The 14,082-nt window shown below is 53.2% G+C and overlaps 1 protein-coding gene across 4 annotated transcripts in view; it reads left to right on the forward strand.

The window, feature by feature from the left end:
• Positions 1 to 291: 291 nt before the first annotated feature.
• Positions 292 to 14,082, forward strand: part of LOC144151967 (snRNA-activating protein complex subunit 4-like) — a 288,952-nt gene continuing 275,161 nt past the window's right edge. For all 4 annotated transcript variants that reach the window (XR_013319020.1, XM_077683153.1, XM_077683152.1 and 1 more), the window contains exon 1: positions 292 to 660. Coding sequence is in view for 3 of the 4 variants with exons in the window: in XM_077683153.1 (XP_077539279.1) it covers positions 501 to 660 (160 nt within the window). In the remaining variant the exon portion in view is untranslated. The remainder of the gene's footprint in view (positions 661 to 14,082) is intronic.

A 14,082-nucleotide genomic window follows, 5' to 3' on the forward strand; every position in this document is an offset into this window, starting at 1 on the left:
GGCCTAATATTACGACCCGCTCGTTCCTCGGACCACCCAAGTGTCCACGGTGAGAGCAAGCGCGGGGTTCGCCGTCGACGAGGACGTGGTATTAGGGCGCAACCACACCCTGAGCTGCTCCAAACAACTCGTTATGCCGGCTCTCCCGCCGCGCTTGGTCGCCTCGCCGGCCTACTTGCTTGCCGTTGTGCAGTCTTGAAGGACGCTAAACATCGCCAGCTCTCCGCACCCGCCTTTGAGGGCTCGACAGCGCCTTCGAGAAAGGAAGCCTCACATGCGGCGACGGACGCAGTTTCCAGGCGCGCCCTTCGCAGCAGCAGAAGCGTCCTTGCGAAGAATATTGCGGCGTTCGTGCCCTTTTTTGTTCCTTGCTCTGAGCTCCTGGCGCAGGCCCGGACGCACGTGACAGCGACCCCTGCGGGAGGAAGGCCGCAGACGCCGGCGCATGCACGCGCGTCCAGTCCTGCCCCTGCGCCCGTTCGTTGCGAGAAGGAGCCGCCATGGAGGACTGCCCCCAACTCTTCGCCGAGCTGAAGCAGCGCAGGGACGCCCTCTGTGGCCAGCGCCATCACACGGGGGCCGAGATTTCCGGCCCTGACGTCGCCGAACGCGAGGAGGCGAGAAGCGACCACGACGAGACGGCCATTCGCCACGGCGAACGTGAGTACTCCTGAACCCCGCAACCGTCTTCATGTGGGCGCGTTCTTGTTTCACGGAGACAGCCACTCTACGAACCCGATAGCGGCCCATCACTAAACCCTGTGGCTCATCTCGATTATGAGGCGACAACGCCGGCGTGGTGAGTCGTTCTGCGCTTGGAGAGTCCCGCGTGCTAGCGTCTTGAGAGCCACCCGGTTTTACGCAACTGGATGCTCGGAGACGCTGGTGGATGTACCTAACTAAACACACGTTAATATCGGTTCACGTGGGAAGAGGCTGGTTTCGACCAAGCTGAAGCAATAATTCAGCCCATTCAGCAAGCACGAAATCTGTGCGGATGCTGCGGCTACATTCATCGCGTATGGAAACGCGCCCTGCAGAACAACGCCGTAACCGGGCCCGCACGAGCGACGCATGCAGCTGGCTCCCACCTCTCCCGCAGGCAACGAAAAGGCGGCGCCGCGTTCGTTTTCCCGGTGGCTTGCTTAAAGTGCAGAGCAATTTAGGGTCCCGGATTGTCGGTGCAGCTCCTCCGCTCTCACGCTATCTAGCCACGGTAGTCACGCGTCGTCACGCACGCAAACAGAGGCTTGCCCCTCGAATCAGCCTCACTTTCTAGCGGGCACTTCAACAAGAGGTTTGTACAGCCAGAGCCGCTCGAAACTCCTGGAACCGCTGGCACTTGTCATGGTATTTGGCCCCCTTAGTTAGCGCAAGGAAAACTGCAGGTACATTCGAGGCAAAATAGATGTAATTAACCGGCAGTACTCGCTTCCATTTATTCAGGAATGCTCATTGGTTGGTTTTTACAATAGTACGTGAAAAAAATTGGTTGGCGATTACTATACTCCCTAATGGGATATTTGGGCGTATCCGTTTCGCTGTTTGGATTGTGCAAAATATGTTGAGGCAGAAAAAGTTTAGACGGGCATATTTGTATGGTTGCAGAAAAGTTCTATTTGCAGTGGCTGACGAAGCACATGCACCGGTTGCCTCACTCATTGTTCAGCGCTCACTCGGTGTTGTGGCGTCAGTGCTCTGGCAGCTCGTTTAGCTGCAGCGACTGTTGAAGCGCACGACTGGCTGCCTCAGCCGCAGTTCAGCATGTACCTCTTACTGCAATTCAGCACGTACCTTAATGCAGTGCGCTGAGGCAGCACTCACTCGTGGGTTCTCTCGACGGTAGCTATAGTGAGCCTCTGCGTCGGCGGCGCGAAGTGCGTCTCAGAAAGGGACCCCGAACCGCGTCTTAAGGCCCAACCACACGCACCCGTAAAACCGACGTACTCGCGCAACGACGTAAACGGGCGTAAGCGCGAAAGGAACCGGCGTACTCCAGCGTACGCCGAATGCATTGCTACGCGCCTGTTACGCCCAAGTCAGAGCTCGCCAGACATCGACGCAAACTTTCGGGCGCACGGTGTTGACGTAGGCCTATAGCGGTGACGTTATCTGGCCAGTCAGTATATTATCGCTATGGGTCAAGTCGTATAACGAGACAGCAAATTTATAAATAAGCTAACAATACTGGCAATTATGCGATAAAACGAAGTAATTTGTAGAATACAGAGAGCAAACAACCGGATAGAATACCCGAAGCAACGAGCAACTATGGGAGCAAGGCATTTTACGCCAAATGTCGCGGAGGGTTTTGTGCCTGCCAAGTATGCGTTTTTTAATGTCCCAAGAACTGTCTTAGTTGTTTCTGTATCAAATATACGTACTTTTGTGAGAATAGGCATTATTTGTTTTATTTGAGTTAAAATGTAGTTCAACTGGTAGCCACAAAGCTGAGTCCGAGGTAGTCGAGCCACACTGCGCGGCGCTTGGTTTACGCGCGCGTTGCCGCGATATGTGGTTACTCGCCCTCTGCGACGTCGTCAGTCAGCGTTAAGGCAGCGGCGTATGTCGCCGCAGGCGTACGTCGTTGCGCGAGTACGTCGATTTTACGCGTGAATCTGGTTGGGCCTTTGGGAAGCGAACGCACATGATCGTCACGCGCACGCCCCTCTCCCGTATTCGCCAAGTGTCGCGCAGTCAAGCGTCTCTTGCGGGCGCAGCATACTGCCCCCCCCCCCCCTGCACACAATTTCGGAGAAGCGCCTCGCGCCGCCACGGGGAACCGCCCTCCCCTCCCAATTTCGCAACAGTCTTTCTTTCACTTTTCGGTCTTGCCATCATTCACCCGGTTACAACGATGATGGCGACGCCGCTCAGCCCAGGAACGGGCGCTAAAGGGCTGCGTCCTAAAAAAATTACACCATCTTCCCGTGGGGAACCATGACGAGGATGCGAAGCATCATAGGGGTTCCGTGTAGGTTCCATTGTGTTGCCGTTATGTTGTTTCATTTATCGGAGCATGAATGGGAACGTAGTGTGAACCCCCATGTAGAGACAGATAAATGTAGAGAAATGTAGAAACAGCGAAGAGACCGACACCGGCGCTACCTGATCGAACACCTCCTGGTTCTCGCCTTTCTTTATTGCGTGCTCACGCTCCTACCCCGCTGCCCGCCCTCTTCGTCCTCTTCTCTGGTTCAGCTGCAAGGCGCGTGGCGCTTCCCACCACAGCTTTCCCCACGGGAAATTCAACATCCTCCTCTAAAGTTTTCAGTTCGTCGTTTCCGTTGACGTTCAGGTTCGCGTGCCTTCGTTGTATCAGTAGCTTCTTGACGTAGTTTGAATGAGTTAAGGACATAAGGCGCGTTCGTAGTACTTGCTCCTGTCTCGGTTTTGTAGCGCAGTGGAAAGAGCGCTATGTACCTCCCGTTGCGGCCAGAGAGTCGTGGGATCGAAATCCGGCGCTGCTAACTATTTTTTAAGTGCGAATGCACTTCTTAAGCGAGCCTGAAGCGTCCGCCGCCGTCCGCATTCCGCCGCCGTCCGCATAGCAACAGCTGCGGGTGCGCGCGCTCCTCGTCTTCCTTGGCAACGGGGGGAGATGGGCGCGCGCTGCCTGGCCGCTGACATGGCACATACCCACGTGGGGGATTGGCCAGGAATCTCCTCGTCTTCCTTGGCAACGGGGGGAGATGGGCGCGCGCTGCCTGGCCGCTGACATGGCACATACCCACGTGGGGGATTGGCCAGGAATCGGGCGTGAGAAGGGCTAATGCACCCGCTTAAAGGAGTACTGACACGAAATTTCAAAGCTGAGATCCGCTCTAGCAATCAAGTACAACGACAACACAAATAGGTGTCTGTGAATAAATGCATCTTTCTTTCTTTGTAGTTGTGTGTGTGTGTGTGATCTCTCTTTCGCGAACATTACCGACCCGCGCAAATTCAACTCGTGCATTCGCACTTACACACTCTCCCCCTCGGGGAAGTGCGAGGGAATTTTTTTTTATAGTGTAGGGGGAGAGGTGCGGATGGACGGACGACGGACGCCGGAGCCGAGCGCAAGAGATGCATCGCATCTAAAACAGGCCGCCAAAAAAAAAATTACGCCATCTTCCCACGTGGGAACCCTGAGGGGATGCAAAGCCGTGGAGATGTAGCGTGTTAATTGGTTGTTAGATTAAAGACACGTGTAGTAGCGCTTTAAATGTCTTTATTTATCGAGTAGTGGGGAACGTTTTGCGGCTTCTTGTTCTCGAAGCGAGGAATCCGCTGTTCGACGCTGGCGTTTCGAAGCGTTGTCACGTTGCCGAACGCCATCTGGATCAGCTACTCGCCGCTGGCGTTTCAAAGCGGCTTCTCGTTCTCGAAGCGAGGAATCCGCTGCTCGGCGCTGCCGTTTACGTTCGGCGTCGCGAGCTCTCCTGTGTGCAGCCTTGTCTTCGGAGGTGCTTGCGGTTCTGACAGTGTGCTGGCTGGCGCTAGTTGAAGGTGCGCCACCCAGTTACTGACGGAATCGTTGGCGTCCATTTGCAGTCATCGGATGGCGCAGTACCGAAGAAGCAACTGAGCGGAGCGCGGACGGGTTTATTTGCAGAGCCACGGCCGGACTGGAGCAGCGGCGAGCGCGCACTTTCATACGGCCTGCGCACCCAAGAAGGAACCAATACAGCAGATTATTTACAGTGGGGGCGCTTCGAACCAACCCTCTGCCCTTCCAACCCGCCTTTCTGTTAGTCGACGCATCGCCTCTGGCCGAGCAGCTGTGTGTTTTTGACAGTGCGCTTCGCTGCCGGCGGGCCGCTCAGCCCGACCGGAGCGTGAATAGCAGAATCACGTTTAGCGAAGCGATAATCCTATCTCCCTCGACGGGAAATCATTTGCGTCACTGGTCGTGCCCTGTGCGTGTGCAAACCAAGACATCATCCGAAAGGAAAAAAAAAAAAATAAGAAATGATATTTCAGTCACGGAAAGTGCCGTGTTTATTTGCCTGTCTCACCATTTTCATATAATACAGTTGCTGATAAGATATGAAGACCTCGCATATTTTTCGTCATGCGCCCCGCGTTGAAATGTTTCTTTCAAATGTTTGATTCGGCGCTTCCGAATGATAATGTTAGGCTGTTTGACCCTAATAGACCGAAAATTCAGAAGGGGGTAAGGAATCAACTATTTTAAGAACGCCCATGTAAATTAACACTGGCAGGTATCACCTGTAGCCACGGCAGGGCTAAGGCAGCGGCAAATCCGCGCGCACCGCTCCTCTACCCCGCCCGTGCTGTGGGTCAACTGGCGAGGGTTAGAGTTCCTGTATATAGCTCCCTGCGGGAGCTATATACAGGAACTCTAGCGAGGGTTGGTCCGAAGCGCCACAAACTAGCGGCGGTGAAAGGTGGGAACTATACCCGAAGCGCAGGCCGTATGAAACTGCGCGCCCGCCGCTCCTCCAGCCCGGCCGTGGCAGAGCAGAGGCACGGCCGCTGGATGAGAGCGCACGCAAGGTGCGGCCTGCCGCGTCGCCCGGATTTCAACGGGCGAGGGCGTGAGTGGCGGTGGTTACGTTTGCCGCCGCTTGACTCCCTCGCGGCGCTAGCGTTCGGGGACTGGTTTCGGGACGGAGCGGGGCGGTCCCCGTAGGCGAGCGCTTGCACCGACTGAGAGAGACAGCCAGCGCACGGGTTTTAAAGATGTGGTTGTCCTTCCTGGGCTACTCAACCGCGAAAACTGTCTGTCCGTATGTATGTAAGTGTGCCAGTCTGTCGCTCGATCCAGCCGCCCGGCCGTGACTGAAGCAGCCAGAAGTTAAAATAATTCTTGAATGAGATATAGGCAATACATTTTAAATCTAACAAATCTATAAAGATGCTCCATATTCGACAACATTGTTAAAAAAAGATAATATTCAACAAAAATATAATAACCACCGGTTAGCTTTGTACAAAGCGTCTCACACACAGCACGTAAACCGCGTTGCACAGTTTAAAGCCGCAAGTTCATTAGTTACAGTTCAAGCGGCAGGTATTTGGTGGGACTTTATTCGTCCGAAATTTCAAAAATGTCACCTTTTCTCGGGAAACGCGGTGTCGACACACGGGAGAGCGATGAATATTTGCCGGCGACGGATTAAAGCTTGCCTAAAGACACTTCTTTGCAAAAACATGTTGGCCGGGCGGAATGCGCACCTCATAAAACGAGGACAGGCGATAAGATGGTCGAAAAAGGATTTGAAAAGACTAGACATTTTGCTATGCGTGTCTTTTTTTTTTTTTTGATACTCTTATACTGGCCCGATCATGTCTTGCCGCGCATAGAGATTTGGGTTGTTTTATTTTCGCAGGCACGACAATGCCTTTAAACGCGCTATGAAAACTTGATTACAGCTCGAGGTTGTATAGAAAGAAAAATAAATGCACCGTGCTGTGTTCAAGAAACAGTGCGTACGCGGTCCACGTTGCTAAGCATTTTTCAAACTTTGCGATGAGAACAAGCGCTACATCCTCCGTTATTTCACCCCCGATTTAAACCCATACGCATTTATCCCTGAAGCTAACGGCCGGGCTCCTGGAGCAGCACCAGTATGCGCTCAAATTAGCGCGCTCTAAAGACGTTGCGCTAGTTTTGATCTGTGAACATACTGCGCTACAATTCGAATTAATTTTCGTAGCGTAAGAAAATTTTCACATACGTTATTATTACGTCAGCTTTCTTTTTTGAGTACCCTAGCATAATCTCTACGTAATGCAACAAGTGCAATGCCTTGTATTTGCACAAATAATGTGTAATTCACGCAGTTAGAACAATTAATAATTATGATATTCAAGATGTACAATTGTTGGTTTAAAATAGCAAAGAAAACAAGAAAACGTGAAGTGGAAAAGCGGTGTTCGAATGCTTACGCATTATTAGGCAATTTTTGGAATTTCTGTACAATTTCGCTTTTTTCTTTCGTGTCCGGGCAAAAATTTAGCTTGCCAAACTTGCCAAATATTTTTTTAAAAGTGTTTTGTCGACCCGGAAATCACATCTGCTCTCCTTAATTTTTTTAGAGGCTACAGCGAAGAAGTAAAAATATCAGGTAGAAACTGGAATCGCTTTTTATTCAAGTGTATATATATATATTATCAAAATAAAAAAGGGCCGACATGATATTAGTATTACTTCATAACTAAATAACGTGTAATCAAGTCATATGTGCCGCGAGATTAATACAAATTGGGGTGTTTTATTTAGTGCACGAGGAAAAACCTACATAAAAGTTGGTTACGTGTTAAACATTGAGAAGTGTTGGCACTCATAAATAACAAGCGCCGCACAAAAACATTGTTTCTGCTTGTCGGGAATTTTAATATATTCTCTGCAGTCGCAGCTTGCAGACAAAACGTAAATCTCTGCCGTGCGTGAGGTCACAAAGAGCATGCCGGGCGACGTGAGACACAACGACACAGCAATGCAAGACAGAAGGCACACTATCAACGCGTAACGCTGCTGCTGTGAATGGAATTTAACTTCCACCTTGACCAAATTAAGCTCGGCCGCCGCTAATCGTCTTTGTCTTTTAACAGGCGTAACATTAGTGCTGGTAAATGCCTTATGCGGAGCGTGGAACGCCGATGATAAGCCCACACTTCGAAATAAGCGGCTCAAAAGCCGGCGTCCCGCGGGCTGCGCTCACCGCAACCAGTCCCGGAACGGTGGCGCCGCCGCGGCAGCGATGGGTACTAGGCACCCTCACGCCGGTTTGGGAGCACGCGGCAGGCCGCACGTCAGTGCGCCTCTCATCCAGCGGCCGTGGCAGAGGGAGTCGAGAGCAGGAGCAGCGCGCATGCGCGTGATTGGACAGCTGGTTTGCAGAGGGGAGAGGAGGAGCAGCGCGCGCTAGCGCACAGGTGGTGTGGAGAGGAGGAGGGGAGAAAGAGCGGCGTTATCACAGCTGTTGTGGAGAGGAGGAGAGGTGCGGACGCCGGAGGGTCGACTAATGGCGAATTCCATTGGGAGAACAGGAGCAAGCGGAGCGAGCAGCCAGAGCAGCACACGGGAGTAGCGGGGACGTGTGCTTTCGTTCCGCGAATGAAACATTCGCCCTCCTCCGTGAGCAGTGAAAAGAGGGGGAGGGCGTGATTTCAAGAGTCATGTGACCAAACTTTTCCCGCTCTCGCTTCACGGAGCATTTCGCGCGCTCGTGTTGTCCGCACGCTGTTCCTCGCCAGTTTTTCCAGATACGTGCCGGTGGTTTTGTGTCTGCCTTCCGCATGGCGACGAATGAAGAAGCCGAGCGGATGTTCATGTCCATGATAGGGTCGCCATCGTATCTCCCAAAAATTAGCTGCGAACGATAACAGCATCCGCCGTCTTTTCCAGATACGACTCTACCTTCGATCGCTGCTCCGGCGGGGTGAACAGGTGCTCGAACTCATGCAATGTCAAATCATCGTCGTCGTCGCTGCTGCTGCTGCTGCTGTCCGATGATGAGTTTGCGCTTGAATCTGTGGTGCTTTCATCATCTAAAAGTAGCAGCATCGTCCAGACGGTCGCTCATAGCTGCTGCCGTACGCACTGAGCGACTATCGCGGCTGCTGGATTCCGCCATTTGTCCTCCGCCACCTGGGGATAAAACCAGAAATGACGAAAAGAGGTCATGTGACTTCCTCGGCGTTCCCTGTTACTCCGCCGCTGGCGACGGAGCACCGAGACCTGCTCTCGGCTGCTCTCGGCGCCAAAAAAGTGCTCCTCCTCGACCAATGAAACACAACGCCCCTGCTCCTGCCCGACCACTGGAAGACGCCAGAACTCGCGAGAGCACTTTGGGTGCAGTTAGAAGTGCTCCTGGTCGCCCAATGGAAAGCGCTATAAGAGATGCTTTGCATCTAAAAACGACGCGTTCATAACGGTTCAGGAACGCTCCAGTACGTGCGAGATGAAAGCAAGCCCAAGTAGCTTAATTATAATAATGTACAGGACAGAGATAAAGGAAGGGAGAGGCTGTTAAGCCTCTCTAGCGTGGGTGGTGTTCCTTAGTCCGGGATTCCTTTGGTCGAGGCCACCGCGCCCGTGCCCGCTGGACGAGAGCCCGATGAGATTGAGTTCATCGATGCCCCCACGCCGCTTGACCACCCGTCGGACCAAGTGAGTCACTTGGTGGCATGTGGTGATCGCGGACTTTATGACACGGTAGAAGGAGTGGTCTTGGAGGGGAAATCCCAGAACCCGGCAGGATGAAGCTCGGGGGACGGGAGTGTCATCGAGGGTAAGCGACAAGAGTGGGTTGACAGATCGTTGATATTTAGTGGTGGAAAGTAAAAGCAGCTCTGATTTCTCTGGAGCTGCTTGCAGGCCTGAGCAGGCAAAGAACTGAGAAATAATTGATTGATTGCGGAGTTTAACGCGCCGACGCAACTCAGGCGATGAGGCGCGCCGTAGTGGAGGGCTCCGGATTAATTTTGACCACCTGGGGATCTTTAACGTGCGCCGAAATATCGTACACACGGGCGTTTTTGCTTTTCGCCTCCATCAGAAAAGCGGCCGGGAATCGAGCGCAACGCCTTAGCCACTGAGCCACCGTGACGGGTAAAGAACTGAGAAATAAAGTCAAGGCCAGATTGCAAAGTTTGTTCCACCTCCCCCGGAGACCCCCGGAGAGGGTAATGTCATCGGCGTACAGAAGCGACTGAAGGTTGGGGATCTCGGACAAGGATCTGGCAAGGGGGGCAAGGCCGAGGTTGAAGAGGGTAGGTGATAGTACGGCACCTTGAGGGGTACCGCGGGTAAGGGTGATGGGTGGGGATAGAGTGGTCCCAAGTAGGAATAGAGCCTGTCGGGAGCGAAGGAACGAACGAACATAAGAGTAGAGGCGGGAGCCGCAATGAGTGTCTTGGAGCGGGGAAAGGATGGCGTCGTGAAGGAGGGTATCAAAGGCCTTGCGTACGTCCACAGTCACGAGAGCATGAACTTGAGGCCCTGAGGGCTGAAAGAAAGTTTGCTGAAGAAGGAGAAAGAGGTCTTGGGTAGACATATGGGGGCGAAAACCGATCTGATTGTTGGGTAGGAAGTTGGTACTGTCGAGAAGGTCTGTGAGACGCGCGAGAACCATGCGTTCCATCGTCTTCCCGACACAAGAGGTGAGAGAAATTGGGCGAAGGTTTGGGAGGGTGGCGGGCTCACCAGGTTTGGGGATGAGGGAGATGCTGGAAGAAATCCATTCCTCAGGTAGCGTACCTGTGCTCCAGTATTCATTGATTTGGGAGAGAAGGAATTCTTTGTCTGAGTCAGGGAGGTTTTTTAGGATGGAATAGGAGATCTGGTCCGCGCCCGGAGTGGTACCAGCTTTATTTTGGGCCAGACCACGTTCCAGCTCGGGTAATGTGAAAGGGCGATCGAGATCACTGTTTGGAGGCCCTGCGTACTCAGGGTAGAGAGAAGGGAGTGGTGGCGGAATGTATAAATCGGTTACCTCTCGTATAAGAGAGTCAGCGTCGTGTAGCGCAAGGTGCTTTTGGAGAGTGGGGAGGGGATACGGCTGAGGACCAAGAAGGGAGCGGAGAAGAAACCAAGGGGATTTAGTGTGGAGCGAACAGTTGATGGGATCGCATATGCGATTCCAATTTGCTGAATCACGTGTGGAGCAGTGAATTAGTATGTCGGTGTTCAGGGTGTCTAGGCTATGCCTTAGCTGTGTGTTGTGGGGTTGGTTACGTATAAGACTAAGAAGGCGTTTTCGGCGTCTCCACATACGCATAAGGTGTGGATCGGCGTTGTCCGACGGCGGGTCGGCCACGGTGGTGGTGGTGGTTTCAGACTGCGCCCTCTTCAGCGATCGTATCCACAGGCCATAGTTAGTTGTTGCTTCTTGGGCTCGCATGCGGCGAAAGCGGTCCCAGTTAGTATGGGTGACGACTCGTTTCTTAGGTTTGTGTGTGAGCATGAGTGTAATTTCAATGATGTGGTGGTCGGAGAGAAGGGTATCCGGGAGGACTTGCCAGTTTGCCGGTTGATTCGGTCCGGTGTGAAATGTAAGGTCAGGTGTTGTGGGGCGTTGTGTCGCGTATCCGTCTCGCGTGGGCGTGTCTGGAGTATTAAGGAGCGTATATGAGCCCTGCGTGGTGTGTGCGTGGAGAAAGCGGCCCTGTTCGAGAATCCCCAGATGGTGTTTGGGGCGTTAAAGTCTCCACCAAGGATTATATCACGGCGTTTGGGAAAGTATTGAAGAAAACGAAAGAGAGGAGAGAGCAGGAATGTGGAATTGGGGGGATTATAGACATTCACAAGAGTAAGGGGTGGCTGCTGGGGCTCTGGGCAATAGGAGAGGGCCGTAACGTATGGAAGTAATGAGGAGGGGACGTCTTCCTGTTCATATGCGATATCCCAACGAATGTAAGTGGACGTTAGCGGCGTAATAGGGTCGGCATGCAGAGCTCGATAGCCAGGGATGACTTTTGCATGCCTTGTCTCTTGTAAAAGAAGAAAGTCACAGAGTGTGGCTAGCGTAAGGAGCCATTGATGCAGAGGCGTGCGATTCGTAGAAAGGCTACGGCAGTTCCACTGTACCAATTTTAGTGCCACAGGTGAGCTTATTCGGAAATGTTGGGTGGGACGAGAAGGGTGGCGGGCCTAATTTTGGGGGCCAACCCAACAAACGAAGCGGAAACCGGGTGCGCGCGTTTGATTGATTGGCTTGTGTCTTCCAAGGGTGTTGGGGCGTCATCAAATTTTTTGCTTATGGTGGCAGTTAGGTTGTTAAAGGAGTACTGACACCAAATTTTGACGCCTAAAAATGATATAATTGGCTTCAGTAGTTTGTACAGATGCCTCACAGAAATTGTTGCAGCGATCCGAGGCCGGAATCACATTTAAATCGATTTTGATTGTCCCGGCCGCGAGCTTCCACAAATCGGCAGCACTAGCGAAATCGCTTTCGGCGTGACGAAACATCGGCCTGCGTGTCTGACCGGTTCAGGGTGACCTCATATAGTCGTTTTCGGAACCGGAAACGATATCCTGGGCTGCGCGCTGCTGTTGTCGGTTCGTTTGGGCAGGAGACGTACGGGTGTAGCTGTGTGAGCAATGCTTGTAAAAGTTGCGTGTTCGACGTCTTTGCTCTTCAGTTCGTGGCCGGCGCATGGTGTTCCCTTGCACTAGTGCTGAAAACTGGGCGGTGCGCGTCGCCGAGCTCGACCAAGTTGTGCTATGGCAAGCTCGCGGAATGCGAAGTAGTGCTCGTGGAAGCCGGTCCGAGCAAATCGACGACGACGCCAAGATGCATTATTTTACACGCGACGACATGCAGCTCTAAACGTGGACTGAGTTCGTGCGCGGCGGCGGCCGCAAGAACTGTCGCCCAAGCCAGCGGGCTCGGAGTTGCTCACGTCAGCTTGGGTGTTGGAAACTTCAGGCTTAGTATCGTGGCGAATGTTTGATCGCCGGTATCTGTACAACTGCGAATGACCATCCCTTACACAACTTTTCACCACACTATCATCCCCTTTTTCGCATACTTAGCTTTATTTTGGCGATAATTTCCGTTTCAGCGATCGGTGACCAAGACATCTGCCGTGGCCTGTTTTGATTCTAGCGCGCAGGTGGCGCTATCTTTCGGCTCGTCGCACCGCGGTGCCGGCAGTGCTGGGTAGGAGCGCCGAACCTCCGCTCCGGTCAGCGCAGGCTTACCATCGCGGCAAATATCTGAACGCCGCTTATAAATTCAGCGCTGATAACAACCCCTAGCACAAGTTTTCAACGCACTAACATCTACTTTCTCGCATGTGGAACTTCTTTTTCGCGATCAGATTGATTAGAAGAGTGGCGACAAGCTGTTGCTGTCACGGTCTGCGCCGGTTCGAGCCGCAGTGATATTTAAAAACGGACGACGGCGAAGACATCGCCGGCCAAATAAAGTTGTTCTGTCTGTCGGGTGGCAGCGACTCATCCGAGTCTGACGATTCAGACGACACGTCAACTGCGCGGGCGAGTGCGGACCATGTGCAATCGTAGCAGACGATGCGGCGAACGTCCCTGACGTCACGGGTGAGACTGTGACGTAAGGCTGGCCCGCTTGCAGGCTGGCCTTCGCACGGCCATTTTCCCGCGCGGCGACCAAATTTGAAACTGGTTGCAATAAACGTGCTATAATTAATTCTGTGTTGGCGGCTGACGGCTTTCGGTTCGATTTTCGTAATTACTGGGCCAATAGGTATTCTTTACAGCATAAAAACTGAAAGCGAGAAATTTCGTGTCAGTACTCCTTTAAGCGACTCCGTGAGCGTTGTAATGAGCGTTTCGAGGCTAGAAGTGCGTGTGTCTTGTGCCTCGAGACGTGTTTGTTGGTTCTCGACTAGCGATGTAAGGGCAACTACGCGCGAGGTAAGCTCGGAAAGCCGCTGCTCGAGCTGGTCGACGCGACAAGGAGTGAGGGAACTTTGGGAGGCGAGTGCGGGTGTAATCGGCGGCCTTACCTGCAGTGCGACAGGTGGTGGCGTGGGCAGGTCTTGATTCACTGGCGCAGACTTCGCTTGTGCAGTCAGTGCGGGTTTAGGTGCAGGGGCTGATGGTGCAGGGGGTATATTTGATCGCTGACCCCCCCACGTGGCAGACGGAGGCAGTGCCACGGACGAAGTGGGCGGCTTTGACGGTGCAGGGGGTGATGCCTTCGTTGGTAGTGAGGCTCTTTGATGTACTTTTTCGAGCTGTCTGTGCCGTAGGAGCTGCTTCTGGGCCGCGTTGGCACATGCCTCATCCCGGGTCTTGCGGATGGTGCAGACTTCAGCGAAGGGGGCGTGGTGGCCTTCACAATGAAGACACCAAGGTGTGCAGGAATGTGGCTCGTCGGGACGCGTGGTGACGGTGGAGCAAATGTGGCACCGCTGCTGGTTGCCGGGACATGCCAGCGTGCGGTGTCCGTATTGCAGGCAGACTGTGCAGTGGTGGGCACGAGGCTTCGATGCGTTGGTAGTAGACAAAAAACGGAACATGCGTGTCCGAGAATGTAAGTATGGCAGAGCTTGTATTACCCATGCGGCGGGCGGACAGGATGTCGGATTGGTAGCATTCCAAGTCCCGGATAAGGTCGTCAGGCGTGGCATCGGGGGCAA

Source organism: Haemaphysalis longicornis, unplaced genomic scaffold (assembly GCF_048455015.1).
Source record: "Haemaphysalis longicornis isolate Haplotype H1 unplaced genomic scaffold, Haemaphysalis longicornis Haplotype H1 scaffold_9, whole genome shotgun sequence".
Lineage (NCBI taxonomy): Eukaryota > Metazoa > Arthropoda > Arachnida > Ixodida > Ixodidae > Haemaphysalis > Haemaphysalis longicornis.